This window comes from Lepidochelys olivacea, assembly GCF_965140295.1.
Source record: "Lepidochelys olivacea isolate rLepOli2 genome assembly, chromosome: 3".
In the NCBI taxonomy this organism is placed as follows: Eukaryota; Metazoa; Chordata; order Testudines; family Cheloniidae; genus Lepidochelys; species Lepidochelys olivacea.
Window position 1 is genome coordinate 165,903,275 of NC_140413.1, and position 16,139 is coordinate 165,919,413.

General features: G+C 42.2%; 1 protein-coding gene across 2 annotated transcripts in view; it reads right to left on the reverse strand.

Annotated features, from left to right (window-relative positions):
- KCNK2 (potassium two pore domain channel subfamily K member 2) overlaps window positions 1-16,139 on the reverse strand; it is a 211,503-nt gene that overhangs the window by 52,762 nt on the left and 142,602 nt on the right. For both annotated transcript variants that reach the window (XM_084623765.1, XM_084623766.1), the window contains one exon: window positions 613-773. In XM_084623765.1, coding sequence (XP_084479891.1) covers window positions 613-773 — 161 coding nt within the window. The remainder of the gene's footprint in view (window positions 1-612; window positions 774-16,139) is intronic.

Below are 16,139 nucleotides of genomic sequence, written 5' to 3' on the forward strand. Positions count from 1 at the left end.
GAAGAGGAGAGTCCAGTGGTCACTTCCTGTGCTGTGGGGGCTGTAGAAGGAGAGCAAGATCTCCATACAGTATGGGGAATGGAAAGGCAACAGAAGGGCCCACTAGAAGGTGTAGCAAGGAAGTCCAAGAGTTCACTTCCTGCTCACTTTGAACACTGCCTATAATATCAGTGTATGCTTTATCTATGATTTACCATAAATCTCAAAGCGCCTGCACCGATTCCCCTATATTATCTAAAGTAATCCCATTCAGCCACATTTCTGTGTCAGTGCTTTCTTACTATAGTGCAATACTATAATTTTTTGAAACAAACTGCTGCTGCTGTAGAATATTTTAAAGGAAAATAAAAAAGATAAGTTGATTGATTTGGATCCAATTTCTCTTCCCAGTCATAATTATTTTAGGAAACTGAATCTGAATGTATATGTTGAACTTCACCCCGTTCTCTATCAACAGTGTTGGATAACATGTACTTACAGTAATCTTCAACACACCTTTTGCCAGACATTAACAATGACTCAATGCATTATTCTCTTTAAAAAGTTTACTGTATTTTTACTTAATTTTAAAGTGAGGAGTAACATTTAGGACAATATATTTAGCATACTTACAACAAATGTATCTTCTACTTTGGCAATTCCTTTTCCAAATATGGTCCCGAGTTGATCTCCAACTCCAGCCAACAGAAAACCAAACAGAGGAATTCCCAATAAGGCATAGATGATACAGAATATCTTTCCACCTTCTGTACGTGGCGAGATGTTCCCAAAGCCTACATTACAAACAACTTGGGCTATTTATAAATTACTTACACATATTAAATTACATGTCCAAAAGTATTACAGGAGGAGAAAACTTAAGCGGTCCCCATTGGATCAACCACATTATACACTGTACATTTCTATAGATTCACCCTTATAAATTTGATTTTCTCATTTTCCTCATTCAGAGTGTTGTCCAATTAACCAATTTGTCTCCCTTATACGTATAATTCTTATATTGCTGAATTTTTTTCCTTCTCCCACAGAGTAGCTTCACCATAGAGGCTGACTCCTTGCACACCTTACTCAGGCAAATCTCCCACTGAAATCACTTGGAGCAAATCTTCCATTGACTTCAATGGGAGATTAACCTGAGCACAGGGCGCAAGATCAGACCCTACTAAGTGGAAATTACTATAACTGGAATTGCAATTTTGCAGACTGCAATGCATTGAAACTGTATGCAGCTTACATTCAAATGTAGTATAAACAGTGTTCCAAGATCACAACGAGGCACATTTTCAAGGGAGGCAACATGAAACCGCACATTGGGATGAGCAAGATGAGGATTTGTACATTAAGTGGGACTGTTCATATACTTTAGGACTGAAGGAGCGCACACATACAGGTTTTTGCAGGCACAATAAGACTTTGCAATTTGATGCCACTGTCCATTTGAAAACTCAAATCACTTACAAAGATTATTGAATTTAGTTAAAAACATACTTCTAGCGTGCATATTAGCTCTATTTCAAAACAGGTAAATGGAGGTATAAAGAGGGGCATTTGAACTTCCAGAATGCAAGAGGTAATACAAATAAGTGAAGCTCTTTTTTGTATCTAACCCAATTTCTGTTTATCTATTTTGAGCACCCTGGTTTGGCACCAAAAACAAATTTTCTTCATATGCAACATTTTGTTTATTTTTACTGTTGCCCTTCTTGAAATTAGAGATAAATCAGAACCAAAATCCTGTATCGAAACATCTCCCCTTTTCCAACACATACACACTTTGGAAAATTTTAAATGGAAATCTGATTATGAATGCTATGGCTTGAGCCATACATTGGAAATGTTTGTAATAAAGTATGTAGCAGTTGTATTGAACTAAGAAAAACATTGTTATTTCAAATTTCAAGAATGCAAAGTATCCCAAACCAAATTTATGTTGCAGGCATTGTATTATTCTTAATAGAAACACTACTGGTATCCTTTTGTATACGCAGGGGCCAAAATGATACCTGGAATAACTCCCCGGAAGAAAACAGAATTATACAAGGTATGAATTTGGCTCAATATGCCTTAATGTAACCTTCAACCTTAATGTAAATTCCCAGACAAAAAATGAGTTATGAGGGAATTAAGGTTGAGTACAGATCAGGAATCAACAGCAAAAAATGTTATCTGTGTTGTAATTATCCCAGAATCAAGCATTATAAACCCAGAAAATTCAGTTAAGGTTAAATGAAATGCCAACCTATTAAAGAATAGAGATGCACAGTTAGGGCACCTAAACAATCTTAACTCTGCTCTGTAGTGACACTATGCAAAAAAATCACAATTATAATTAAAACATTTTAGCATTTGTGGTCTCTTATTAGACTAAACTGATTTTAACTAAATATATGTTTTCTCCCTTCCCTGCCCACTACCCCCATGATGTCTCTATGGGGCAGTGTAATACAGTGCTCTGAGTTAATCTGGAGCCAGGACTGGAACCACTGAGGTTCACCATTCAGGGAGTTGTAAACTGATGCATTCCCCACTTTACTGCACCAAGCAGATCTCAGGGCACGACAGAATCTGGTCCCAGATTTTTAAAATAAATTAGCTTTTGTTTACTGATGGCCAAACCAACAGAACGAAACAAATACTAGTTAGTCTTGTTTAATTAACAGGTCTGTGTATATGGCTACAGTACTTTTGAATAGATTCTATTGTTCAGTTTTTATAAGGCCTTTGCGTGACTTAGAGCCAAGCATCTAGGGGCACCATGTGCAATTCAAACTCTTGTCTTTGGCAATAGCCCTTGATTTTGGTAGAGCAAAGAGACATATTTCCCTGTTCCACATCCTCTCAGTAATGATAAAATACTCACCCAACTAAGCATACTCAAAAGAAAGAGACTGTTTTTTTCTTTTTGACTCTGACATTTCCATTTCCATTTCCATTCCTCCCACTGCTGTCAGAGGAGATATGTTTCTTGTGCACTCTATTTGTAATCTGCTACTAATCACTTCCAGGACATCTAGTTCCCATTCAGCTCTATATATTTACATATTTACAGAGACATACTTTACATAGGAACCAGATTATGCATCTCTTTGCTTTTACGGCCCTCAACGACTTGTATATGCTTTCCATAACAGATTTTTTCATGTAGAAAAACCATAGAAAAGGTCTCTTTTTAATTAATTACATATGAAGGGTTCTCACATACACACATTCTGGATTAACAGCCAGCCGTGAGAGGTGGTGCAGTGTACCTCTGGCTGGATGAGCACTTCTCAGGAAAAAAGAGAATGTGTTTTGGGATCTATTCATTATAACTTAGTGCCCTAGCAACATGGTCTGTTATAAGATTTCCATCACCCACACAATATTATGTTTCATAGTCATATGCTACCATGTATTACAAATCAGCCTGTCTTGATAGCTACATTAATTGTCCCTAAATAATAATGTCTTATTACTTCCCCACATTGTGAGGTATTCTTTGATTTAGGGAACGGGAGAGTAAATTTACTTGTGCTTATTGTGGTTGATCTAATTTTTGCTTATTGTGGTTGATCTAATTTTTGAACATTTTGTCTAAAAGAAAGCTATGGTTCTCTAAAAACCATCAGCAGCATGCTGCTCCTACATAACAAGAGAGAGAAACTACATCCCGCATAGCTTCACCGTGCTGATCCTAGCACATAAACCGTAAGGACACCACTACCTGCCTCCAAGTATCATGCAGCTCTTTTCTATTTTCAGTGATCACATAGACATTCACAGCATTACTGTACTTGCTACAGCTCTATCACTGAATAAGTTACATGGCAGCAAAGGTCTTCACTGCAGAGTTCTCTCTTTTGCTCCATTAGCAGCTCTAGGCCCATCCAGATGCTGGATCCTGCTCCCAGTCTGCCATATTGGCGGAATTACCTCTCCGAATCAGCAACGTTTACACCCCTCCACGCACTCTCTCCTCCCGTCCCCTGGACCAGCATTTGTAAATAGAAACATGGCTGGGTTCTCAGGCTCTGCACACAGGTCAGCACCACAACCACACAGGCAGTTGCTGTGCAAGGAGAGATTCTTCACACCTCCTGTCCCGTGTGTGTTTCTATTCCTCTGGTTCTGGTACATAAGTGATTCCTGGATCTAGAGTCAAAGTATTTCTTTCTAACAGTTTGTGGACATGAACTAAGGCAGTGTTTTTCAAACTTTTTTGGCTGCATACCCCTTTCCAGATAACGTAGCCTACCACGTTCCCCCATCTGAGATAGAGTCATAATATACCTATGATTAGATTGCCCAGTCTTACTAAATACAATGCATTGTCCGCCATTGCAGGATTTTTCTCGCCTACCCCAGTTTGAAAACCACTGAACTAAGGGATCCAAAACCCACTGAAGTCAATGAAAAGATTCCCCTGAGAGAGCTTTTATCAGGCCCTATCTGCAGGGAACTAGAAGAGAATCACACATTTTACTTCCAAAACTGGGTCACAGACAGAATGTCCCCTACCTTACTTTAATACACCGTAGCATGACTTACCTCCTGGTTTCCTAAAATGCCTTCCATGCTGTGTTAAAATGCTAAGTGTGCCACGAATGCCCAAAGGGTTCGTGTGCATTTCGAGTATGTTCTCTGACAAGTAGTTATAGACAGATACAAGAAACACATTTTAAAACCAAGTAGCTTCCATTCACCCATGAGTGAACCAAGACAGGAAGGGCATTGCAAATACTGCTACATGTTCTATTCAGCACGTACGTATAGTTCTATTCAGCATGTATGTCCAGGGGACATTACACAGTCTATGCCCATTCACTATGTAGCTAAGTTATGCTGTTTCATGCTCTGCAGGCTAGATAATAACATGAGAGTACTCCATATTGCTAAAGCTAAACTGTCTCTTTATTAAAAAGAACTATTTACAGAGGTGCTCCAGCTGCAGTAAGCATTCAAAGCACATGTACACACACTCGCTTCCTGGTGCCTCCTCTAAACTCTTCTCTCCAACAACCTGTGTTCCCCCCTGCAAGTTCCATGCAGGTTGCTACACCTTTCCATTCAAGGATTTTTGTTGTTGTTGTATATTTTGTGCCAGTATTTGCTGAGGCCACAGGTTATTCATACATAATGCACAACAGGAACATGGCCTTTACTGCCCTCCCATTGCGACCTACTAGGCCTCATAGTCCTTCAAGGTGGTGATCTTTGAATAAGTCTCCCATTTGCAATGCTGAGAAGTGAAAAGTAATGCACATCGGATAAATAAACATCGGAAAAAAATAATCTGAGCTATAGATACAAAATGATCACTCAAGAAAAACCTTGGAATCATTGTGGATAGTTCTCTGAAAATATCTGCTCAATGTGCAGCATCAGTCAAAAGAGCAAACAGAATGTTAGGAACCATTAGGAAAGGGATAGACAATCACAGAAAATGTCATAATTCCACTACATAAATCCATGGTACGCCCACACCTTGAATACTGCATGCAGTTCTGGTGGCCCCATCTCAAAAAAGATATATTGGAATTGGAAAAGGTACAGAAAAGGGCAACAAAAATGATTAGGGGTATGGAACAGCTTCCATATGAGAAGTAGTAAAAAGACTGGGACTGTTCAGGTTGGAAAAGAGATGACTAAGGGGGGATATGACAGAGGTCTATAATATCATGACTGGTGTGGAGAAAGTGAACAAGGAAGTGTTATTTTCACATAACACAAGAACCCAGGATCACCCAATGATTCTCCAACAACAGGCCAGCTGATGGCTGAGGCTCTTTCTAAATCTTCCTTGTCACAGATCTGGCCTGTCTGTCCAGTGTGCCTGCTATCTGCCACTATTATGCAGTTTTCTTTGGCTTTGTTGCCACCACTGTCCTGAGAGGAGCTGGGTGGGAAAGAGTTTTCCCATCCCATGAAGCTTTGAGATTTCAAAAATGTTCTTGTTCCACATCAGGACAAAAATCAAGCCTTTTCCATGTGTTCTGAGAAGAGAGATTGGCTATTCTGGGTTGGGTCTATCACCTGTTGGTCAGGGCACTCATCTGGGAGACCCAGTTTCAAGGTCCTGATTTGCCTGACTCTTGGGAGGGTCTCTCATTATTTCCTGATGGAGCTGTTCCACTTAGTATGAGGGAGAGAGAAAGAGAGAGACTGACTGGCTCTATAGCCCAATGGTTAGGGCACTCACCCAGAATGTGGAAGACCCAAGTCCCTACTCCAATGAATATTTAATTATTTAAACAATGTGCAACAATTCCAAACAGTAGAGAATGAAAAAGACCGAGCCTAGAATAGACAATAGCCTGGTGTTTACGGCACTCACCTAGGATGTGTTAAATCCAGGTACAAAACCCTGGTTTGGAGCAGGAACCTGAACTTGAGTCTCCGACAGCCCAGGTGAGTGCCTCTGCGGTGAGTCTCCTCTTTCACGTTGAAGATATTCTGGTGTTTTACTGTGATCAAATCCATAACTTGACTGCCCTGCTGCCCAGCAGTGGATGGTGCTCCTGTGTGTCAAACTACTATAAACTTCAAGTGATAATGTCTCCTATTTCTTGGGTTTCTTAGCCACAGTCTGAATTTGCCCACTGGCCTCAGACTGGTTTTACTGTACATCACCGCCACTTGTTCACATTTCTCCAGTCTAATATTACTGCCTATCGGTGTAGCTGTGATTACTTGACAGCTGGCTCCACAATCCAGCTGGAATTGAATTGTTCATTGGTTTAATAACATAGTTGCAAATGTGATCGTTGAATAGCTGGCAGAGTTCTTCTTTAGTGCATGTACCTTGTGAGTCCCAAATCTGATCAAGTTACACTGCAAATTTCCTCCTCTTCACTGGAAATCTCTATGTCCTCAATTACTGCATGCATGACTGAGCTTTTCTTTCCTGGTGTCACTGCAACATCAGAACATCAAGTGGTTCTGTTTCCCACACCCCTTGCACCATTGCCACTAGGCTGGGTGGTTTTTATTCTGCCTTTTGTGTTGCTTTCCAAAATAGATACACTGGACCATGATGCTTATATTGTTGGTCATTCTGTCTCTGGCCTGAGTCCTGGGTTCCTTTAGCTTGAGCCTGCATATTTGTTTTGCACTAATGGCAGTGGGTCTGGGTTTTTTTAATCCTTTCACTGGACCGTTCAGACGCCCTTGCTATTTTGGAGACATTTATCAAGTGTTAGAGCTATTTTTCCTCAACACTCTCTCCTGGAATCATGTCTCCCACGAACATCCTGCCTTTAATTAGGGAATGTACAAAGTTATATGGGAGTGTTAGAGTTCTCAGCTCTGTAATATGAATATTTATTCCCTTTTCTGCTTCTTGTTGTTTTTTGGTGGAAAAAAATCTCTCTCTACCATCTCATTCTGCCTGGGGTCAGAATACTCATCCAGCACCTTGATCAGCCGTCCCAGTGTTTTGGGCATTATTCCCAGGAGCAGTGTCCCTTCTCCTTCTCATCCTTTTCCCCCCACACAATGAGATAGTAAAAAAGCTTCATCCTTCATTTTCTCATTTTTTTTCTCTAGGGCATGGTCAGGTCTGTATACAGACTGAATTCTTTCTCCCACACTCATGCAAGGCTTTCGTCTGGAGATCCAGTATTCCCAGTGGTCTCCATGCTGCCTCTTTGGTGTTTCTAGGTCCTACTTTCTTTGTCTGTTAATTACACCCTCTTCTTTGTTGTGGGTTTCACTAAAATGACCACTACCACTATGTTTTGTATACTGTGTGCTCGGTCATAATAAGAGAGGACTCCGTTTTTTTAAAAACTGAACTGGCTCTTTATTAAAAGAACTCTTTACTATTTACAGAAATGCTACAGCTGTCCTTCCGAACATGTGCACACAGACTGAGTTCCTGTTGCCACCTTCAAACTTTTCCCTCCTGCAGCATGCATTCAATCTTCCCTCCAAGTTCCAGGCAGGTTACAGTCTGCACTGTACATGCATGCGTGGCTACAAATATTGGTCAAATGTGCCAAAATTTCTTAGCAAATTAAGTGCCAGATCCAAGACTAGAACCTACATTGATTAATTCTGCCACCAGCATTTAACCCATTAAGCCCCAGTGTCAGCCAATGTATCGAATCTCTGAGCATTACCCTGTTTAAAAATGTGGCTAATAATAATGCTTTCCAGTTACTTACTGATTTTCCATCTATATGTCTCAAGCACTTAACAAGGTTGTTAAACATTCTTAACCTAAATACAGTTTATATATTTATATATGGGGCACTATGGCTATTGGAGAGATCAGGTTTGTATTTCTAACTTTGCCATAAGATTGCATGTTAGCTTCTGACAAGTCATTTAACTCTGTTTCTCAGTTACCCCAAACACAGATCCCAGCGTTTCCTTTCACTATTGAGAAGTAGTCTTGACCAGTTTGGAATTCAGCTATGAAAATATTTTCCCTCATCCCCTTTTTTCTTATTCCATCTGCTTCATTGAAAGAGAATTGTGTGCTTTAAACATTTTACTATTCTTGCCCTTGAAAACTGCCTCTTTTGTGAACCAGTATTAAAACATACCTGTACGTTAAGAAGTGTATTTTCCCTGAGTGGATCAAAGTTACAGAGAAACACAAAATATTGCAAAATCCTTAAGAGGTTAAGGATTTTTTACTCTTAAAAGTCCTTGCTCAAAAAAAATTCAGAGAACAGCCTAGTTGTTAGTAAGACTTACACCTAAGTGTCTTGAAGTGAAAGGATGTTTTACTTCTTTATTTTTTGGAGGCACAAGAGGGACTTCAATCATCTTCGTAACGCGACTGAAGCTGCAATCTTAAATAAAGATAGGTTATCCCCTCTCCCTAATAAAACAACATACAGCTGATGAGCTGAGACTGGAGGCCTTGGTCTTCCTGTGCCACAAAATACAAGCTTCCACCACTAGAGCAAAAGGAATATCTCTCATAGCTGTCACCTACAGAAACACTTTTAATTTTCTTTCTACGCTGTAATGAGAAAATAGCGGGTAACATGCTAGCCCCCCCCCCCCCCGGAGGGCCCAATTCAATGCCAAAACGCCCGCAGGCATCAATGGGGATTGAACCAATACTGAGATGTGTACCAGCTGGTGTTTTGCTAACTGCTTCTTCACACTTATTAAACGGTACTATTAATACCACCAAAATGGTGAAATGCTGATGAACCTAAAATGTAGGTACTAATCCTTAAAGCTTTCAATGAGCTGGGGGGATAGCTGCCTTTGAGATTGTTTCTCTTCATGAGATCTGCCATGACAGCTATGATCGATGCCTGATGGAGTCCGCAATGAAACTCAGTGTGATTAAATTTCAGAGTAGCAGCCGTGTTAGTCTGTATTCGCAAAAAGAAAAGGAGGACTTGTGGCACCTTAGAGACTAACCAATTTATTAGAGCATAAGCTTTCGTGAGCTACAGCTCACTTCCTCAGATGCATATGCATATGCTTTAAAGCCTGCTGCAGTTTCCACGATATGCATCTGAGGAAGTGAGCTGTAGCTCACGAAAGCTTATGCTCTAATAAATTGGTTAGTCTCTAAGGTGCCACAAGTCCTCCTTTTCTTTTAGTGTGATTAAACTTAACAGACTGTATATCTGAGTTATTTTATATCAATTCTGAATTATAGATATTTTATTTCCAGGGTAAATCCTGAAGTTATTGCTCAGTTCTTACTCAGGCAAAACTCCCTCTGACTTCAGGTATTTGGGTTGACTCTTGCTGTGCATACTGTAGCCCTGACTCAGCAAATTACTTAAGCACATGTTTAAATTCATCCCTACTCATCAAGCATTTAAGCAAGTGCATATGTACATATCCGACATGAATACATACATACACAAAGATGTATATAACCTACTAAACAAAGTAGTAAAAAAAATGTATTAGCAGATTTTAAAAGTCATGAGGTAGCAGAAATTGTTCCTGGAACTCAAACTGTCCTATGTTCTCTTACTTCCTAGAATTTCACTCTGCATGAGAATCTCTTGGTTCTGATGTTATTTGAGGAGTTAAACCAGGCACAGTTACAGGACAGTAAAAATATTTTTAAACCTTTCAAAGGACTAATAATTAATTCTGTGTTTTCAACTTGTAGGATACTTAAAACGATTAGATAGATAGATAGTCTCTATGATGTTGCTTTCTGTTCAATACAATGGATGCTACGCACTATATTGCTCACCAACATTATAGAATGGTCCCAGTTCATCAGTACGCGTGAACATTTACATACAAACATCTAATAAACTGATTAACTGAATCCTCAATTAATATTCTGACTTGAATTCTTTGATACAGCCATAAATGCAAAGCTGGGAAAGTTTGGAAGTGAACAGAGAGGGCATCTTGTAACGTTGGCCGGGTGCTTCTAACACTGAGTTCTCAAAAGATGGGTCCCTGAATCCAGAATTGTTACTGTCTGTGATATAAGCAAACACAAAAATTATGATCTGGAAATATGAAGTACACTATCACGTTTTATTGGTTTTGGTCCATGGAAGTATTTTTGCTTTCCAGGGCCTTCTTGCTTCTAAAGCCATCCATCCAGCACAATTTTCCATGGACAGCAATTGCACCAATCAACAAAAAAATTGCACCATCTCTAGGTTACTTTGCTGTTAAATGTATAGGCCATATCTTTTCTTGAATTAACTGAAGTGTTCCATAATATCAGATCACTTCACCTGGCTATGGGAAAACAGAACAAAATAGAATGGAACACTTTACAAGATACCGATAGACTTTCAATTAAGGGACCTTAAGTTAAATTGGTTGAGACCTTCAATTCAGATCAAAGTGAGGCACAGAAAGTAGTAGAATATGCCCTATGTTAGAAAATGAGTGGCATTTAAAAGTCATTTTTCACTCCTGCCCCCCACTAAAACCGATCTTAAATGTATATGCAGACCAAGCATGTGCAGCCCAGGCCATCTGATTCAGAAGACATATTCTAGACCAGATCTGATGATGTATCTTGTGTGCTGTTCTTGGGTCAGGTGCTGAACAGAGTTTGGCCAAACATGCCAGCTCAGCATGTTCAAATTTGAGGGGGCTGAAGTTGTCTCTGAAAACAGTTTTCAAAGCTGGCTTGCTTTCTAGGGTAGACAGGGCTTGTTTTTTCCTAGGAAGGATATCAGGATTTGTTTTTAATAATGGGCAAACCAAAGGAAAAAAGACTTGGAGAGGTGATAGCTAAAAGATCAGGAGCTTATTTGAAATCTTTGAGGGTTCCTCTCCTTTGTGTGCATGACACCCAAGGGCACACCCCATCACCTCTAAAATCCCTGGTCCTCCCTAATATTGGTCTCAATTCTGTAAATAGAATGCCTCTTCGAGGGTGTTGAATCTCCTCTGCTCTCTCAGTCACACCAACAGAAGTTGCAGGCATTCAGTACCTAGTAGAATCAGGCTCTTTGGTGTCCGATTACCTTTTGGGAGGGCTGTGAAGCCTGCTGTTCCCCTCTCCTACAACAAAGCCCTCTTAGAGATGGTCCGAAGTGGGTGAAATCTCACTACCATTGCCTGACAGGAAGAAGAGTCAGAATGGGAGAAAGACATTCTCTGAGGGGAGATATGGGCACTGTCCAAATTAAAAGGGTTGGGTCGGGGTGTGTGTGTGTGTGTGTGTGTGTGAACTTTTTAAATATCAGTCCTGATTTTTTTCTTGTCTCTGCCTCTAAAAAGTGTCACCAGTCTTTAAAATAATGGGCACAAACATAGCTGACAATGCAACTATTCCCTTTTCTTAAGAACCACAGTATGTCTATGACCTGAAGGACAAGGACATCTGTTTAATGAAAGAAATCATCTCATGTTGCTTCCCATTTAACATTAAAGCATGGAGAGTTTAGGGACAGAACAGCCATAATGCAACCCATGAATAATACATTTTAATGGTTTTTAAATAGCATAGCCATAAGTACTGAAAAGGGTCAATTAAATAAACTACAGTACACCCAATGCTGCCATTAAACCTGAAAAAGCAAAACAAAAACAAAAAAAACAAGATTGGGTTGGGGGTGGGATAGCATTTTCTATACTCTCATGGTGGATACAAATCTGTTGATTTTAGTTACTTAATTTTGAAGGCACTACAAATTCCAGCCCCATTTCTAATGCAATATCATAAAGTGTCAAACAAACATTCTTAAAACTCAAGTTGTTTAGAATGCATAACAGAAGAGAACTCATATGAAAGTCTGAGGGCATTATTTTTTTAAATAGTCAGTATCCCATTGATGGAGATTTACAAATTCCAGCAAAGGCCTGAAAACTTCTAGTAGCTCAGTCCCATCACCAGCTCTAACAGAAATTCGATGACAACTTTTAACAGTTATGAAGTTCACATGGGTCACTACAGTATGCAACAGGAGAAATCCACAGAACTTCAGAATCCTCAGGCTACATTCTGAAAAAAAATCGTCTTCAGAAATAAATCTAACATTTATTTCCCCTTGCTAATTAAAATGGGAAAATTGCATGTAAATGTAACCCTCAAAAATATTTAGAGATAGATGAATTCTGCAAAACATTGTTCAAACACTTTCACTCTAATTCTGAATTTTAAAGTATCCAAAAGGGGGAGGGGGAGAATTGATTTTGCAATTAATGATTCTGAAAGTGTAATTCCACCAACTGTAAGCAACACCTTTGATCATTAAAATGGATGGAATTTAAAAAAATCAGATTTACTTTCCACTCCTTCTGCTGCTTGCATTTCACCTGCTGCTATATGGACAGTGAAAACAGAGTGGTCATTTTGGGTTTAAAACTCTGCAGTGCAATGTTTAAATCCAAATAATTTTCTTTTCTTTTTTAATTTCAAGAAAACATTTCTGTTCATTTTAAGTTTTTTAACCCTAGCCCTTTTACATTCATAGGACCAGATTTTAGAAAGTGCTCACTGACTTCAATGGAAGCAGCATTAGGCCAATGCTGAACACTTTTGAAAATACCACCCCTCAGATCTAAATGCTTGGTCTTATACTAGTTGATGGTGTAAATTCAAGAGTTCATCATAATTTTCTGTTTGTAACTTCCTAATTAGTTACTTACCAGGTAACTGTGATATCACAAATTGAAGACTAAAGCCAGATTTTCAGCTCCATTTTAACCACACCTGCCTTTTCTATGACTACAAATATTTCTGAGAACCATGTGTGCCCTAAATACCTAATTTGCAGGAACAAAAAGGGAGGCTATTTTTTTTATCGTTGTTTTGTATTTTTTAATGTGACTCTCTGACTTCATGTGGAGAAAAAGCAGCATGACATCTTAAGCAGCAAATAAATCTTTCTTGTTTACATGCAAATAGCCTGAGAACAGATGAAAGCTAAGTTTTCAAATTCTTGTTTGGTTTTCCACTGACTTTAATGGGAGTCATGCACTAAATCCTTATATTCCTTTCTTAAAATCACATAGGTATGGGATTCTGGGATACATTTCAGCTAGTGCTCTTCTAAATTCTTCCCATGCTCATGTAAAGGCACTAATAATATCACTAAAAAGATGAAGTTCCAAAGTACCTGATGTGCTGATACCACTCTTTAATCTGTCAACGGACTAGCAAGTAGTTCTCTGAGGAAAGCATCCCTACCACATCCCACATGCTTAAATTTAAATCAGTGGGATTTACGCACATGCTTAAGTGCTTTCCTCAATCAGGCCTTACAGAGAGACAGGGAGACAGACACTCTCCCTGTGATCCATTGTAAAAACTGCAATCAAAGGCAGATAGAGCCCCAGGATGAAATTCTAGGGTCTAGGCTCTCCTAGTGGTAGACTCTTAATATGTAATTCCTCAGATCAGGGTGTGTAAGAATCTTACACTTCAGGATACAATGTAAAATGCATCTTTTTGTGTAAGCCTTCACTCAATGACAATGACTGCAAATGGTTGGAACTTTCTTGGGCACACACTGAGAACCTCCCTCTTAAGCAAGCAGAATAACTGATGGCAATTATATTATAGAATAATAGCAATGTAGGTATGGAGGGGACCTCAAAGGATTATGTAGCCCATCACTCCCAGTTCCCCACACTGAGGCAAGATTAAGTATACCTAAACCATCCTTGAGAGGTGTTTGTCTAACCTGTTTTTTTAAAACCTTGAGTCAGGCATTCCACAGTCTCCCTTGGTAACTTACGGTATTCCAGTATTAGCTGTCTAACTTTAGTTAGAAAGTTTTTCCTAGTATCTAACCAACATCTCCTTTGCTGAAAATTAAGCCAACTACTTCTTGTTCTACATTCCCTGGACATTGAGAACACTTGTTCAATGTTCTTATTATAACAGCCCTTAATGTATTTTAAAACTATTAGGTCTGTAGCGGGGTGGTCACCCACTCCGGCCTTGGAGGGGTTAAAACAGCCTTGGGAAAGGGCTGCCCCAGGGTGCCAATAGGCTAGGCTGATTGGGGAAGCAGCCACAGCTGGCCCTATAAAAGGGCTGCTAGGCAGGCAGGGGCACCAAGCTGTATGGGCCCATGGTGCCCAGGCTCCAGCAATATTCAGGGCCTGGCACTACCAATGTTTGGGGCTAGGTCTCTCCCCTGGCCCCGTCTGCTGCCCCCCCTGCTCCTCTCCCAAGTGTCCCTCAACCCCCCCTTGCTGCCCCCATGTGCCTCCCCCGGGTGGGTCCCGGAGTGTCCCTGCCCTCCTCTGCAGCTCTACCCTGACTCAGCTGTTCTGGCTCCCAGAATGAACTGCTGCCGCAGGGTCCTAGTGCCCCCATCCAGCTTGCCTTGCCCTACCCCTGCCCTTCTGCTTCGGACTCTTCCTTTTTCCAGCGGGACCCTCCACCAGCATGGGGGGCACCCCTGTCCACAGTCACTGCTCCTGCCCCACACTGGGCAAGGGGAAGCCCCATCCCCCACCCCCAGTGAGGCTACAGTGAGGGGCAGCAGCAGGGGAGGAGGTGCCCATGTGATGGCAGCTTCCCCCCCCGGCGCCCACCATAGGGGAGGCAAGGGGGCTTCTTGGGCCTGAGAGGGGTCCTAGCAGCACATGCAGTGACAGTGGTGCGAGGTGAGTGTGCTGCTGGGGGTGGAGAGGGGGGCCCCTCCCCCAGAGCTTACTCTGCCAGTGGGGAAAGGGCTGAGGGGAGTCCTCCTCTCTGGCCCCAGCCCCGGGGCAGCCTGCCTGCACCCCAAACCCCTCATCCCCAGCCCTGCCCCACCCCAGAGCCCACACCCCCAGCCTGAGCCCTCACCCCCCTGCACTCCAACCCTCTGCCCCAGCCCGAGCCTCTCCAACACCCCAAACTCCTCATCCCCAGCCCCAGACAGAGCCATCACCCCCCACCGCACCCTAACCCTCTGTTCCAACCCTGAGCCCCCTCCTGCATCATGAATCCCCAGACCCACCCCTCAACCCTGCACCCCATCCTTCCGCACCCCCTCTCACCCCAAACTCTTTCCCAGAGTCTGCACCCCCTCCCTCCGCACCCCCTCCCATCCCCAAACTCGTCCCAGAGCCTGCACCCCAGACCCCATCCCGCACCCAAACTTCCTCCCAGAGCCCAACCTCTCATCCCTTCTGCACCCAAACTCCCTCCCAGAGCCTGCACCCTGTACCCCAATCCCCTGCCCCAGCCCAGGGCCTGCACCCCAGACCTCCTCCCCCCACCCAAACTCCCTCCCAGAGCCTTAGGTGGGGGGGTGGAGTTTGGGGGGGGGGGGCGGGTTCTGGGCACCACCAAAATTTCTACAAACCTGCCACCCCTAGGGAGCTAGGTCAGTCTCTCTCCAGCCTTGGAGGGAGACGGGCCTGGCTGCCTGGGAGCTCAGGGCAGGGAGCGGAGCAGTGCTGGGGAAGGGGCAGGCTGAGCTGGGGAGCTCAGGCCTGGCGACCTCCCAGGCTGCGGCCTGATAGAAAGGCCAAAGCAGGTACTGGGCTGCAGGGACAGGCAGCAGGTCCAAACCCCACCTTGCCAGTGATGAATGGATTGCAGTCTGCCCCAGTGAGCAGGGGCTAGACGATGACTGGCAGTAGCCACTGAGGCAAGCTGGGGATAGAGGATTGGGGGTTCCCCGGGGAGGGGAGACCCAGAGACTGCGGGGACACTGCAGAGAGCAGAACCCTGAGCTAAGAGGCCCGGGAGGGACACGGAGGGCCTGAGGCAAGCGGGACATTGGCCAGCAGAGGGCACTCCAGAG